Source organism: Salvelinus alpinus, chromosome 2, assembly GCF_045679555.1.
Source record: "Salvelinus alpinus chromosome 2, SLU_Salpinus.1, whole genome shotgun sequence".
NCBI classification, from domain to species: domain Eukaryota; kingdom Metazoa; phylum Chordata; class Actinopteri; order Salmoniformes; family Salmonidae; genus Salvelinus; species Salvelinus alpinus.
The window spans coordinates 119,731,029-119,744,418 of NC_092087.1; the positions used below are offsets into that span (position 1 = coordinate 119,731,029).

Below are 13,390 nucleotides of genomic sequence, written 5' to 3' on the forward strand. Positions count from 1 at the left end.
TCTCGCACCCTGCCTCTGTCTCCCCCTCTCTCTCTCCAAGCCCTGGGGATGACATGCTCTTTCTACTTGTTTTCCCTGTCTCTCAACATCTCCCCCGTCTGCCTTCTCATCCACTTTATATGTGGTAACTGGTTATTCCCTGCTGTTGCAAGTAGGCGAACAGAGAGATGTGACCATGTTGCACTTGATGAGAGGGAACGTTGATTAGGCCTACTAAGTTAGTACAGAAAACCTATTTCAAAAAGCAGCCATTGTACCTGCATACGCGCACACATTTCTGTGTATACGTGCCTGTGTATGTGTGTGTGTGTGTTCACCAGCCACGGCCCCATACATAGTGTGTGTGGGAGATGGTGTGTGTGTGTTTATACACTGTGTAGATTGCCAAGAAGTGGGAGCACAGAGAGAGAAACTGTCTGTTTACCTCATGAGGGGCCTTCTGCTCTTACTGTGTACTGACTGTACTGTCTTCCTCATCAAGACACCGAACACACTCCCTCTGGATGTAACACACACACACAGTCCTGTCAGAGAGACTCTGTGTACCATAAAGACAGGTGTAATAAGTATCTGCTCTTTATTTGGGACCGGCAACCAGGACACACAGACTCTGTCAGTGCCTCTGCTTTGGCGCCTTGATCAAGTTTGTGTGTGTCTGGTGACCCTAGAAGACTTTCCAAGATGGACGACCTGTGAGCTCCATTACGTCACAATGGAATGGAGTCGCAGGGGAGTGTCAATGGTTCACGGCGGTGTATCTGGGTTCTCTGGTACACACACACACACACACACACACACACACACACACACACACACACACACACACGGCGGGGTGAAGTACGAGTCCAGTCAGTACACCGATCACACCCTCTACAATAACAATACCCTGGCAATGGGTCATGCGTGTCGACACACTCCGGAGACCTGCAGTGATGTGGAGAGTTTAAGTCAGGCCAAGGGAGGGGATTTTGGCGTGTGTGTGTGTGTGTGTGTGTGTGTGTGTGTGTGTGTGTGTGTGTGTGTGTGTGTGTGTGTGTGTGTGTGTGTGTGTGTGAGCGTGGGCGACAGTATCTCGTGCCAGTAGTATGTGTGTTGACAGTATCTCTGTTCAAATCGTTATCTCGGAGCAGGAAACTCCGACGGACTGTTTTCCATCGTGAGCTCATGACATTCTACTGCAATCTGACCACGTTCTCTCCTTCTCTTCAGGTCCCTCTCTTCTCTCTCTCCTCCGCTGGTCTTATTCAATTAGCCTCTGTTAGCGAATAGCTCATGGCACCACTATCTATTGAATTAGCCAGCCATTATCTCTATGTGCTTATCGGTACTTACTGCGTTGGGGATTCCAACCAGATGGCTCTACGTATTACACATTGGTGCAGTTGTGTGAAAGTCCTAGAGGGTCTAGGAGCAGCTGGACAACTTGCCGTGTTGACGATGATTTAGGTCTAATTCATTTGACATTTCATTGGAGCTCTGTTGGTGCAGTAACTGGAGTAGGACGAAGTTGCCCGTAGACACTGATCTAAGGTCAGTTTTGTGTTTTCCCCGCTAATGGTCAAGGCCAGGATTTGGACCTAGCTGATCCTAGATCTGTGGCGAAGGGCAACTTTTACCCACAGTAACCTCACACACTGACACTTCCTCTATCAGGGTTACTATCTTTTGTGTTTATCTTCAACCCCCACACTCTCTATCAAATCAAACTTTATTTGTCGCATGCACCGAATAGAACAAGTGTAGACCTTACCGTGAAATGCTTACTTACAAGCCCTTAACAGTGCAAGTTAAGAAAATATTTACCAAATAATCAAACTTGGCCTTCCTGAGCGAAGGGCCAGCTCAGCTAACCTGCGTACCGGACTCTTTCTACATTCAACAACACTAGTTATATCATTGCCTTGCCAGTTGCCACACTGATGTGGCTAGACGACAACAAGCTTGCTAAAGCAGAAACAGACTGGCAGCACAGCTACAGTTCAGACATCCTGTGTACCAGACTCTTTCTGCGTTCAACAACATTGCCTTGCCAGCACACAAGACGACACCAAGCTCCTGAAGCAGAAACAGATGGGTTTAGTTCAGGCGTCCTCTAGGCCTATGATGTGGTAGAAGTAGAACACAACAAAGCAGCACAGTCAGGCTGAAACCCCAGTCAACTCAACACCCACTGCTTTCTACACTACAGTACAGTGTATCGCTAACCAGGCTAACAGTACAGTGCAGGGAGTGCACCAGCCAGTCTGCAGAGCGAGAGGTTTTCTCGCCTCGCTCTCCTCCTCCATGCTTTACAGACACAGCAGCAAATCTTTAATTCAGGTCGCGGCGGGCCTAAAGACCTTGCAAGCCTCCCACCCACTCAGTCTGGGCCTGGAGCACCTCCCCATGCTCCTAGAGCTGCGCTAACTGCTAGCATTAGCCTCTCTTATCATATCAGATGGATGTTGGGACTAGCTAGCCGTTAGCCCCAGGGTTCTAGAGTGAGTTCCCTAGGAACCACAGGCAGGGAGTGCTAAAGGCTAACTTTATGTTAGCCACTCCTATCATATCAGATGGATGTTGGCGCTAGCTAGACGTTAGCCTCTTCCTGTAATATCAGTTGGATGAGGCGCTAGCTAATCATTGGTCTCTTCCTGTCATATGATCTGGATGAGGCGCTTGCTAACCGTTAACCTCCCTTTCTCCTGCTTTCCTGTAATGTGAGCTGACGGCCTGGGCAAGGATGCTCTCTACTCTGCTCTGTTTTTCCTCCCTCTTGTTAAAGTGTAGCGGTTAGCTTTTAGTGGCCACGGCACTCAGTCCTGTGCACGTTATGAGCTCAGAGGAAGTCAAAGGTCAAAATGGCTCATCCTCCCATACTTATTTGACTGGCCCCGTTCCAGTAGTTTTGAAGTGTGTCCTTCCATCCTTCCTTGAGGTAATCACTAATCACGGATGTAACACGTTTTGATTGGTGAAAGCAAAGGGTTCACAGCTTTCCCCACTCTCAGCCATGTCTATTAGTAGCTAGGTTTCTATCCAATTGAAAAAAAATTTTTATGAGAATATTCTAAAAATCTGCATAAAGAAAATATTTTCCCACCAGTTGTGTTTCCAGCAAACTGACCTGTTGCAGATACTAATCAGTGCGTGATGAAGTAGTACACACACAATTTACTTTTTCACTTAAGTTTTCGTGTACCGAATAAAAATCGAATGATCAAATTGTATTTGTCACATGCGCCGAATACAACAGGTATAGATAGACCTTACAGTGAAATGCTTACTTACAAGCCCTTAACCAACAAAGCAGTTTTAAGAAAAATACCTAAAAACTTCCTGTTTCCATCACAGCTGTCGGGGTTTATTTAAAAAGAATTATACGCTATGATTTTACTCACATAAAAGCAGTGGATGGAAACGTGGTTAGTCATTTACTTCAAAGACAGGACAGAAGGATGCATTTTAGTATGTTTGGAACGCGACCCCCCTCTCTTTCTCTCCCTGATAGCAGAGCGACACAGGCAGGAAACAGGAAGGGCCTGAGCTGGTGTGGGACGGATATCCTGTCCCCCCCTAACGTCACTCCTCTACAACCCTGACTATCTTTTCCTTTCTGTTTCTCTACTCCAACTCAATGTGCTTTGGTGTGGTTTTAGCCAGCGGTGTTGTCAGAGGTTTTCTGTCGCTGTGGTCTGGCGGTTGTAATTTGAAGGTGAAAGGGGGACTATGTGTTGGCATGGCGATGGGCTGTTTGAGGACGACGACAGCCAGGAGGTGATGTGTTGTTTTTGTATTGTTTACGGTTTTGGGGGGGACAGAGCTGTGATTTCCTATAGCAGTGATTCATTCAGTCTCCCGCTGGTTCCCTGATTGTTTGGCTGGTTTGCTGGCTGGCTTTCTCCCTGAGGGAATTGCAGCTTGTGGTAACCACTGTGTCTCTGACTGTACAGTCAAGCGCCGATTTAGAGCTCAGAACATTGGCAATTTCAGGGGGGACTGTGGACTGGCGAGATGTGAAGTCTTGAACGTTGTAGCTAGCTATCCTCCTGAAATATGTATTTAGCCTGCATTTGAGTTTTCTACAAACACATGCTAATATTTGTTCTATCCTATCTTTCCCACTTCCTTCCTCTCCCTCTTTCTGTCTTCTGTTGCCCCCTTTCCTCTCTCTCCCTTCCCCCTTTTCACCCCTCATCCTTCCCCTCCCTCTTCCCCCCATCCAGAGTGACCCAGGTGGGCTGTCCGTCTTAGAGCAGCTGGGTCTGGACCAGAGCTCGGACTTCTCAGACGCCACGGTGCAGCAGCGTCTTGATGAGCAGAGGGAGAAGATCCGCAGGGAGATCAGGAAGGAGCTGAAGATCAAGGAAGGGGCTGACAACCTCCGCAGGGCCACCACCGATAAGAGGAATGCCTCCCAGGTAGGCTAGGTTTCCTCCCCTTACACTCTTAGTAAAAGTCCCCCCCTTTTACAATGTATTATAATAGTTTTGTTTTGTTTTATTGTGTTTATTGGGTCTTATCAAGTAAAGCGTAGGGCGTTACATATAAGTTAACATAGTGACACAGCACAACACGAGGCATTACACGTTCACTGTCAAGCATTGATGTAAAGTGCTACGAGCATTGGAAAGTTGCTATGTAAAATGTCATCTGTTGTTGTGTGTTATTCATTAGGTGGATTCCCAGCTACGCAGCTCCAACCGTAAGCTGGAAGACCTGCATGCTCACTTACAGGAGCTGGACGCTCACATCATGGTCAAAGGAGGAGACGACAATAAGGGTATGTTTTTAGACGATTCCATTTATGCTTTGCGTTTTATGTGTCGCCCTTGCGTAGTCATAGCCGTGCAAGTATGAAAAGGGAGATGTTTGGTTGTCATGATAGATTAAACCTCAAGGTATTGCGTTGGTTTTGCGATGACAACACGTATCTGACCTTTGACCCCACCAGATGACCCACCCCAGTCCCCGGGGGCGGAGAGCCGCTCGTCAGCAAGCCAGGACCGCATTGCCGCCCTGGAGAGACAGCTCAACATCGAGCTCAAGGTCAAACAGGGAGCCGAGAACATGATTCCAATCTACGCCAACGGATCCACCAAGGTACTGTCCTCTCTAACCAACCATCTGCTGACTCATACCCTCTGTACTTACCGCACCTCTTTCCTCCCTTCCCCATCTGCTGATTGTCCTTGTCTCCTGTCACCTCAGGTCTTTTTTCTATGTCCTCCCCGCTTAAATGCATGCTTCTCCTTAATCTACAGCGATCTGAAAACACAGAAACCGGGAAAAGCAACATGGTGGATTCATACCAGGATTTAGCTTTGGCCTGCATATGTATATCACATCAGTGGAGAAAAGAAAAGAAAATAAAGCAATTTAGACTTGAGATGATTCATCACATCTTCTACTTCCCTACATGTGACCCGGGTCTTCCTGTGTCTTTCTCCTCCTCCTCCAATCAGGACAAGAAGATGCTGCAGACGGCCCAGCAGATGCTGCAGGACAGCAAGACCAAGATCGACATCATCCGCATGCAGATCCGCAAGAACGTGCAGGCCACTGAGCACACCGAGGACACACAGGGTAGGACAGTGTATACTTACTTACCTGTCTGTGTGTCCGTCTGTCTGGGCGGCCCTCTCTGTGTGTCCATCTGTCTGGGCGGCCCTCTCGCTGTTTGTCTGTGTCTCTGTCCATTTATTTGTCTGATTTGCAGGTCAATACTTTGCCACCGTCCAACTGTCTGCCTGCAAAATGTAACTGTCTATTTTGGACTGAGGAGATATACTGTGTCTCGGAGGTACAGGTTTTGTCTGTGAGGCTGGAAGGTTGCCAGCACATTTCACTTTAGCTCAATCCGTCAAATGGCAGTTCAGTCAAAAGGCCATCAATACTGCCCAGCTCTGACCTCTCCCCATGTACAGTATATTCATCTACCTCCCCCTGAGTAGCCAACTAGCCGCGAATCCGTCCAGACTGAGACGAGGCAAACAGTAAGCAGATCAATACTCTACAGCCTCAGGGACTGTCTGGATGGTTCTCTCCTGGACTGAGGAGGGCAGCGAGACTCATTGACATCCCGCGTGTGTGTCTGTCTCTCGCTCTCTCAAAGCTGTGGGCTCAGTAGAAACTCGAGAGAACACGCATACAAATGCTTTTGCGCACAAACACTGACTCGCAAAGTACACACACACACACACACACACACACACACACACACACACACACACACACACACACACACACACACACACACTCATCGTGCGTTATGAGTTAGCAGACGATCGATGAATCTCAGTGGCAGCAGGGCACGTGAATGGCCCTTTATGGGCTCTCCATCCTCAGGAAACAGCTAATGGGGTCATCTGGAGAAGAGAGGAATTGATGGAGGTCAAGAGAGGTAGATGGAGGGAAAGGAGTAAGGAGGAGCGAGGAACTGAAAGCTATTTGGAGGGATTTTAAGGATCATGTATTCCTATGGGCGGGCGTTTTCTGGTGTACTCATCTGTAACCAACGGAACTCTGGCTAGTGAGGATAGTGTATTCACTATGGAATATGTCTTCCAGGTTTTTTCCTCATCGCTGGTCAGAAGCACTTCGTTAGCTGTCAATTGTAGACATATGTGAGGGATCGTTGTTAAAATGTAGCAGGGTGAATGTGGTGTTGACGATGGGATTTTCACCCTAAGTGGCTTTAGTGGTTACTTAGCCAACGACTTCCACACACATACTTGCAGAAACAGACCCCCCATCACACACTCACCTAAAGGTAAACACATACTCACATGAAGGTAAATACACACTCCCTCTGTATATACACAAATGTGCACGCGTGCGCGCACACACACACACACACACACACACACACACACCCCCTTTACGGTCAGTCAGAAGGGTCTCTGGCACCCAGCCGAGGACCGTATTAGGAGATAAAGGAATTCAACCACATACCCACCCACCTTTCTCTTCTCTCTCTCTCTCTCTCTCTCTCTCTCTCTCTCTCTCTCTCTCTCTCTCTCTCTCTCTCTCTCTCTCTCTCTCTCTCTCTCTCTCTCTCTCTCTCTCTCTCTCTCTCTCTCTCTCTCTCTCTCTCTCTCTCTCTCTCTCTCTCTCTCTCTCTCTCTCTCTCTCTCATTCAACCACATACCCACTTCTCTCTTGTCTGTCCCTCTCTACATGACTCTCTCTCTTCCTTCCCCCTCTCTCTCACCCCATCCACCTCTGTCACTCTCTCCTTCACTCTCTACCTCTGTCCTTCCACCCTCTCGCTCTCTCGGTTTCTCTCTCTTCCTTCCCCCTCTCTCTCTCCCCACCCACCTCTCACGCTCTCATTCGCTCTCTATCTCTGTCGCCCCCTTCTCTCTCTCTCTCTCTCTCTCTCTCTGCCTCTTTCTCTCTGTTTCTCTCTCCCTCTCTCCTCCCTCTCACATAAGCACAGTGTGCACTCTAAACCAATACAGGACATCCAAAAAGGTTTTGTCCTCGGCATTATTCCAGCACATACTGATGAAATGTCTCAACCCCTCTGTTATTCCGCAGTCTGAATAAAAGGATGTGTCATCTTGAGTTTGTGTCCCAGTACTCCTGGAGAGGAGCCCTATTTTCCCTGTCTCTTTTAACACGTCACCAGTGACGGGTGAAAGCAGAATGGTAGAAGGACCGCTCCAGTCTAGTCCGTTCACCTGTCAAGTCAGGTCAGATTTGGGATTGTGACAGAAAGCATAAAGTAGAGTACCTAAACGACACTGACCATCTTTCTCTCAGGGATAGAGTTTTCCTGATAAATAAAACATTCCCGATCATTTTTTTTTATTTTATTTTTTACCTCAGAATATATCAGAAACTCCTAGACTATTATTGAAGTTAACCTATGTCAATCACATGCATTAAACGCATACATCTAGGTCTACTCATCCCTTTTCTCTCTCTCTCTCTCTTTCTCCCCCCCAAGGTAACCAGGACATGTGTGGTGTGGAGCTGCGTATTGAGGAGCTGAGGCACCACTACAGGGTAGAACACGCTGTGGCAGAGGGTGCTAAGAATGTCCTCCGACTACTGGGGGCCGGCAAGGTCCAGGATAAGAAGGCCCTGTCAGAGGTACACACCACATGCATGTGTAGACACACAGAACTCACTCTACATGGATGCATATGAATCCATACATACAGTACATAATTACTGTCTGAACACACACTTACAACCCCGTTCTCCAGGGTTGTGTTCATTGGGTACAAACAGGTGAAAGTGTGTCCGTACAGAATACGAAAATACACCTTTTGAAGTTCATTGAAACTTTTTCATGCCTACCGAGCTCGACCCTGGTTTGGTCTTTAGGGACTCACCCCTATCCTTCCAAATCCCTGAATCTCTCTACCTCCAGGCCCAGTGTCATTTGTAAACCCACACTTCTATACAGCACACACACTCCTGGTCTATTTTCGAGCATCTCACCCCACTTCCGCCCCCTCTTATCTCCTCCAGGCCCAGTGTCGTCTGAGCGAGGCGTCCCAGCGGTTGGACCTCCTGAGGGACTCTCTGGATCAGCGTCTAGCCGACCTGCCGGAGGACCACCCCAAGGCCTGCCTCATCAAGGAGGAACTAGTCCTGGCCTCCTCCCCGGCCTTCAGCTCCCGCCACAGTGCCCCCTACCTTCACAACCAGTACAGCACCCTCAGCAAGCCCTCCCCGCTCACTGGTGACAGACACTGGTCTAAATGTGTCAATAGGATTGACTGCACACAACACTCAATAGTATCCGTCACATTCAACCATCTACGAATATAATATACCATTTAGCAGACGCTTTTATCCAAAGTGACTTACAGTCATGCGTGCATACATTTGACATACTGTATTCACACTCGTTCTGTTTCGCCTGCATCATGCCCTGGCTTACGGATTCTTCTTGATGGTGGACCATTGACAGTGGTTTCATAGCGGTTAGCTTCACCATGCCATTTCAAAATAAACATGGATAGGAGCATCTTTACGTCACGCGATGAAGCGTTTGCTTAGGTTAGATAGTGGTGTCTCGGAACATGCTTACTCTCTTTCGCTGTCCTCGCCCCCGTGGCTTCAGGTACTCTCCAGGTGCAGCTGCTGGGCTGTGTGGGGGTGTTGGAGGTGGTCCCGGGGCGCAGTAAGGGCACGGCGGTCATGTTGCCCTGCTACAGCCCCGGGGAGGGACGCTCCTTCATGAACCGCAGCAGCAAGAGCAACCTGTACGCACGCAGCGGGAGCGTCAGCGGCAAGACTCCCAGCAAGACCGACGAACTCTCCTGTGAGTGGCTAGGGTGGAGTGTGTGTGTGTCAAATGAACCATACCGTTACCATGAATTGTGCTGTTAAATGGATATTTATGTAAAGGTGTGTTTGTGTAGTGTGTGTAATAAATGTGTGTGTGTGTGTGTGTGTTTGTAGCGGAGGTGAGTGCGGTGCTGAAGATGGATAACTCAGTGGTGGGTCAGACAGCCTGGAAGAGTGTCGGGGAGCAGGCCTGGGATCAGACCTTCACTGTGGAGCTGGAGAGGGTGAGCGGTCTCACACACACACGCACACGTACACACACACAGACAATATTATGCATTCAAATATGCTTACACAAGTACAAATGTCCTCTCTCTCTCTCTCTCTCTCTCTCTCTCTCTCTCTCTCACACACACGCACGCATGTACTCACTCATACACTCACAAAAGAAACAAGTCTTCACACACACTCTCTCACACACACACACACAAAAGGACCAAACCTCTTCACACACTCTTGCTCCTACACTAGTCAGCTCTCTGAAGAGGTATCATGTGTCTGTGTGTATCTTAGTTGGAACCTGTTACGTGTGTGTGTGTTCCAGTCCAGGGAGATGGAGATAGCGGTGTACTGGAGGGACTACCGCTCGCTGTGCGCTCTCAAGTACCTGAAGCTGGAGGACTTCCTGGACAACCAGAAACACAGAGTTCAGCTGGAGCTGGAGCCTCAGGGTCTGCTTCTGGCCGAGGTAGGTTTCAACACACACACACACACACACACACACACACACGCTGTAAACTTGACATCATTAAAGAAGTATCAAAACCGTGTTTGGTAATTGAGTTGATAGATCCATTATATAGAGTGCAGGTGTGACGTGTGTGATTTGTTCAGGTGATATTCTTCAACCCGGTGATTGAGAGAGCCCCACGCCTTCAGAGACAGAAGAAAGTCTTCTCCAAACAGCACGGTGAGAGAGGGCAGGGAGAAATCCAGAACCTACTAGTACAGTGGATATCTTACTACAGTATTTCCCACAGAGCTAGAATGAGATTGTATTTCTATGGCGTTTTTATAATGAAGGTAACGGAAGGGTTGACCTCACCTCACCATAGCACCCCCTTGTGGTCATAGCAGATTTAACCGCATGGTGTCTTTTGAAAATGGGTGCGTTTGCTGCTGTGTCCAGCTGGATTTATATTGTGTGTGTGTGTGTGTGTGTGTGTGTGTGTGTGTGTGTGTGTGTGTGTGTGTGTGTGTGTGTGTGTGTGTGTGTGTGTGTGTGTGTGTGTGTGTGTGTGTGTGTGTGTGAACTGTTCCGGTGTGTGTTTGCAGGCAAGGCTTTCCTGAGAGCTCGTCAGATGAACGTTGACATCGGGACCTGGGTCCGACTCTTGAGGAACGCAATCCCCACTGTCAACAACACAGGAACCTACAGCCCCAATGCACACAACCTCAACTCTGGGTATTACACACACACACACACACACACACACAAACGACTTGGTGTGTGGCCCACGCAAGCAACTTGTACCCAAGTATCTACTCCTCAAATTCATCCCTCTAGTTGTTGAATGAACTCCACGTAGCATGCTATGCACTCTGGACCCTGTAGCTAACCACCCTTTTGTGTCTGTATGTGTGTGTGTTTGCATATACATGTGTGTGTGTGTTTGCACGTGTTTTCAGGGAGATCTCTGTGGAGAAACTAAGTCTGGACAGTGACTCTCCAGTCAGGCATGATTACAGGAGAGACTCTGATAATAACACCCCGGTGAGAGAGGGACAGAAAGACGAGAAACCCAACAAGAGAATAGCAAAATACAACATGAGAGGAACCTCACACACTCACCCACTTCATTTACCTCTCTCTCTCACTCCTGGCTTTGCTTCTTCCCTCCATCTCTCTATCCTCTTCTTCCCTCCGTCTCTCTTTCCTCTTCTTCCCTCCATCTTTCTATCCTCTTCTTCTCCCTCTGCTCTCTTTTTCTCAGGAGCGGTTGCCAGTGATTGAGCCCTTCTCTCCCCCAGACCTCACCCCTGATCGCCCTGCCCAAAACCCCCCTCTGAGCAGGTGTGCACCCACACTCGTTCCCACGGACGCGGTCACTATGCGGACACACGAATGGTCATTTACATACACCTACACACACGAGGGTTTCACACACACAACGGTGTTATATTGGAGGCTACCAGTGACCATGTGCCTTCCAGGCACCTCCGTTAACGTATGAACTGTTGAATGCAGTACACACCTCTGGCCATGCTGGACCAGTCACTGTGTTTACAGTGAAGATAGTATTTATTGTGGTAATGTGTGTCTCTCTCCACAGTAAAGATAAGAAACCCCTGTGCCTCCAGGACTTCAGGCTGATCGCTGTGCTGGGCCGGGGACACTTTGGAAAGGTACGCGTTTCTAACCTCCCTCTGGCCTTAAAGTCCAAATAAACACTTTGATTTAGTCTGAAATGTGACCCGTGAACCTTGTCTGTTTTACCTGTCCTCTCTCTTAGGTGCTGCTGTCAGAGTATAAGAAGACAGGAAGTATATACGCCATCAAGGCCCTGAAGAAAGGAGATATTGTTGCACGGGACGAGGTGGAGAGGTACGTGTTTCTGTGTGTGTGTGTGTGTGTGTGTGTGTGTGTGTGTGTGTGTGTGTGTGTGTGTGTGTGTGTGTGTGTGTGTGTGTGTGTGTGTGTGTGTGTGTGTGTGTGTGTGTGTGTGTGTGTGGACCTTTCATTTATACATTTACAAACTTGACTTGTTTTTACATGACTGCAACAATTTGTCATCACACAAGGCTTGAAGTTGAACTCTGAAAGCACAGATCTCATTTTCACCACCTCCGTTGTTGTTTTTCTCCTCTCCCTCCAGTCTGATGTGTGAGAAGCGTATCTTTGAGACGGTGAACGTCTCCCACCACCCCTTCCTGGTCAACCTGTTTGCGTGTTTCCAGACCCCGGAACACGTGTGCTTCGTCATGGAGTACACGGCTGGCGGTGACCTCATGATGCACATCCACGCTGATGTCTTCACTGAACCACGGGCTGTGTACGTAGTCCCCAAGTGTGTGTGTGTGTGTGTACATAGTCCCAGAGTGTGTGTGTACGTAGTCCCAATGTGTGTGTGTGTGTGTGTACGTAGTCCCAATGTGTGTGTGTGTGTGTGTGTGTGTGTGTGTGTACGTAGTCCCAGAGTGTGTGTGTACGTAATCCCAGAGTGTGTGTGTGTGTGTGTACGTACATAGTTCCAGAGTGTGTGTGTGTGTACGTAGTCTGAGTGTGTGTGTGTGTACGTAGTCTGAGTGTGTGTGTGTGTACGTAGTCCCAGAGAGTGTGTGTGTGTACGTAGTCCCAGAGAGTGTGAGTGTGTACGTAGTCCCAGAGAGAGTGTGTGTGTGTGTGCGTGTGTGTGTGTGTGTCTACGTAGTCCCAGTGTGAGTGTATACTCCACTTAGTTTTTTGAATAGGTGTCTTACATGTTTCTGTCTCTGTTGACAGGTTCTATTCAGCCTGTGTGGTTCTGGGGCTGCAGTTTCTCCATGACCACAAGATTGTGTACCGGTGAGTCAACGACACACATCTACTCTCTTAGCGCGCCATCCAAGTCCGTGACTGGTCTGTAACATTTCTTATGTCCTCCCTCCTCCAGAGACCTTAAACTAGACAACTTACTGCTGGATACAGACGGATATGTAAAGATTGCCGACTTTGGACTCTGTAAAGAAGGTGAGTGGTCAGAAGTTTGTCGAATCGTTACACTTCTATGACACGTACGTCTGGACACCTAGTGTGTGTGTGAACACTCACGTGAGTGCGAGTTTTGTGTGCGTCTGCCTGCGTGCGTCTCGTCCTGCCTGCACGCGTAACACTGTGGATTAACATCTCCCCCTCTATAGGGATGGGCTATGGGGACAGGACCAGTACGTTCTGCGGTACTCCAGAGTTCCTGGCCCCTGAGGTCCTGACCGACACCTCTTACACCAGAGCAGTGGACTGGTGGGGCCTGGGGGTCCTCATCTATGAGATGCTGGTGGGAGAGGTGAGACGTCATTGAAGAGTTGGACAAAATATAGATACGGAAGGACAGAAAATATCTGTCCACTCTTTATTTGAGTAGACATATTCAATATACGTCACTTGGTAGCAGTATACCGTGAA

General features: G+C 48.5%; 1 protein-coding gene across 3 annotated transcripts in view; it reads left to right on the forward strand.

The window, feature by feature from the left end:
• LOC139568470 (serine/threonine-protein kinase N1-like) overlaps positions 1–13,390 on the forward strand; it is a 57,547-nt gene that overhangs the window by 41,401 nt on the left and 2,756 nt on the right. For 2 of the 3 annotated variants that reach the window (XM_071390305.1, XM_071390303.1), the window contains exons 2-20: positions 4,206–4,400; positions 4,657–4,762; positions 4,934–5,082; positions 5,445–5,565; positions 7,934–8,079; positions 8,464–8,677; positions 9,062–9,262; positions 9,403–9,512; positions 9,833–9,976; positions 10,123–10,198; positions 10,564–10,693; positions 10,918–11,002; positions 11,223–11,302; positions 11,562–11,634; positions 11,742–11,833; positions 12,105–12,281; positions 12,731–12,793; positions 12,882–12,958; positions 13,129–13,271. In XM_071390305.1, the coding sequence (XP_071246406.1) occupies positions 4,206–4,400; positions 4,657–4,762; positions 4,934–5,082; positions 5,445–5,565; positions 7,934–8,079; positions 8,464–8,677; positions 9,062–9,262; positions 9,403–9,512; positions 9,833–9,976; positions 10,123–10,198; positions 10,564–10,693; positions 10,918–11,002; positions 11,223–11,302; positions 11,562–11,634; positions 11,742–11,833; positions 12,105–12,281; positions 12,731–12,793; positions 12,882–12,958; positions 13,129–13,271 (2,382 nt within the window). Of the gene's footprint in view, positions 1–3,615; positions 3,757–4,205; positions 4,401–4,656; positions 4,763–4,933; positions 5,083–5,444; positions 5,566–7,933; positions 8,080–8,463; positions 8,678–9,061; positions 9,263–9,402; positions 9,513–9,832; positions 9,977–10,122; positions 10,199–10,563; positions 10,694–10,917; positions 11,003–11,222; positions 11,303–11,561; positions 11,635–11,741; positions 11,834–12,104; positions 12,282–12,730; positions 12,794–12,881; positions 12,959–13,128; positions 13,272–13,390 lie in introns of those variants that run through there. The other variant, XM_071390304.1, reaches the window with a different exon arrangement.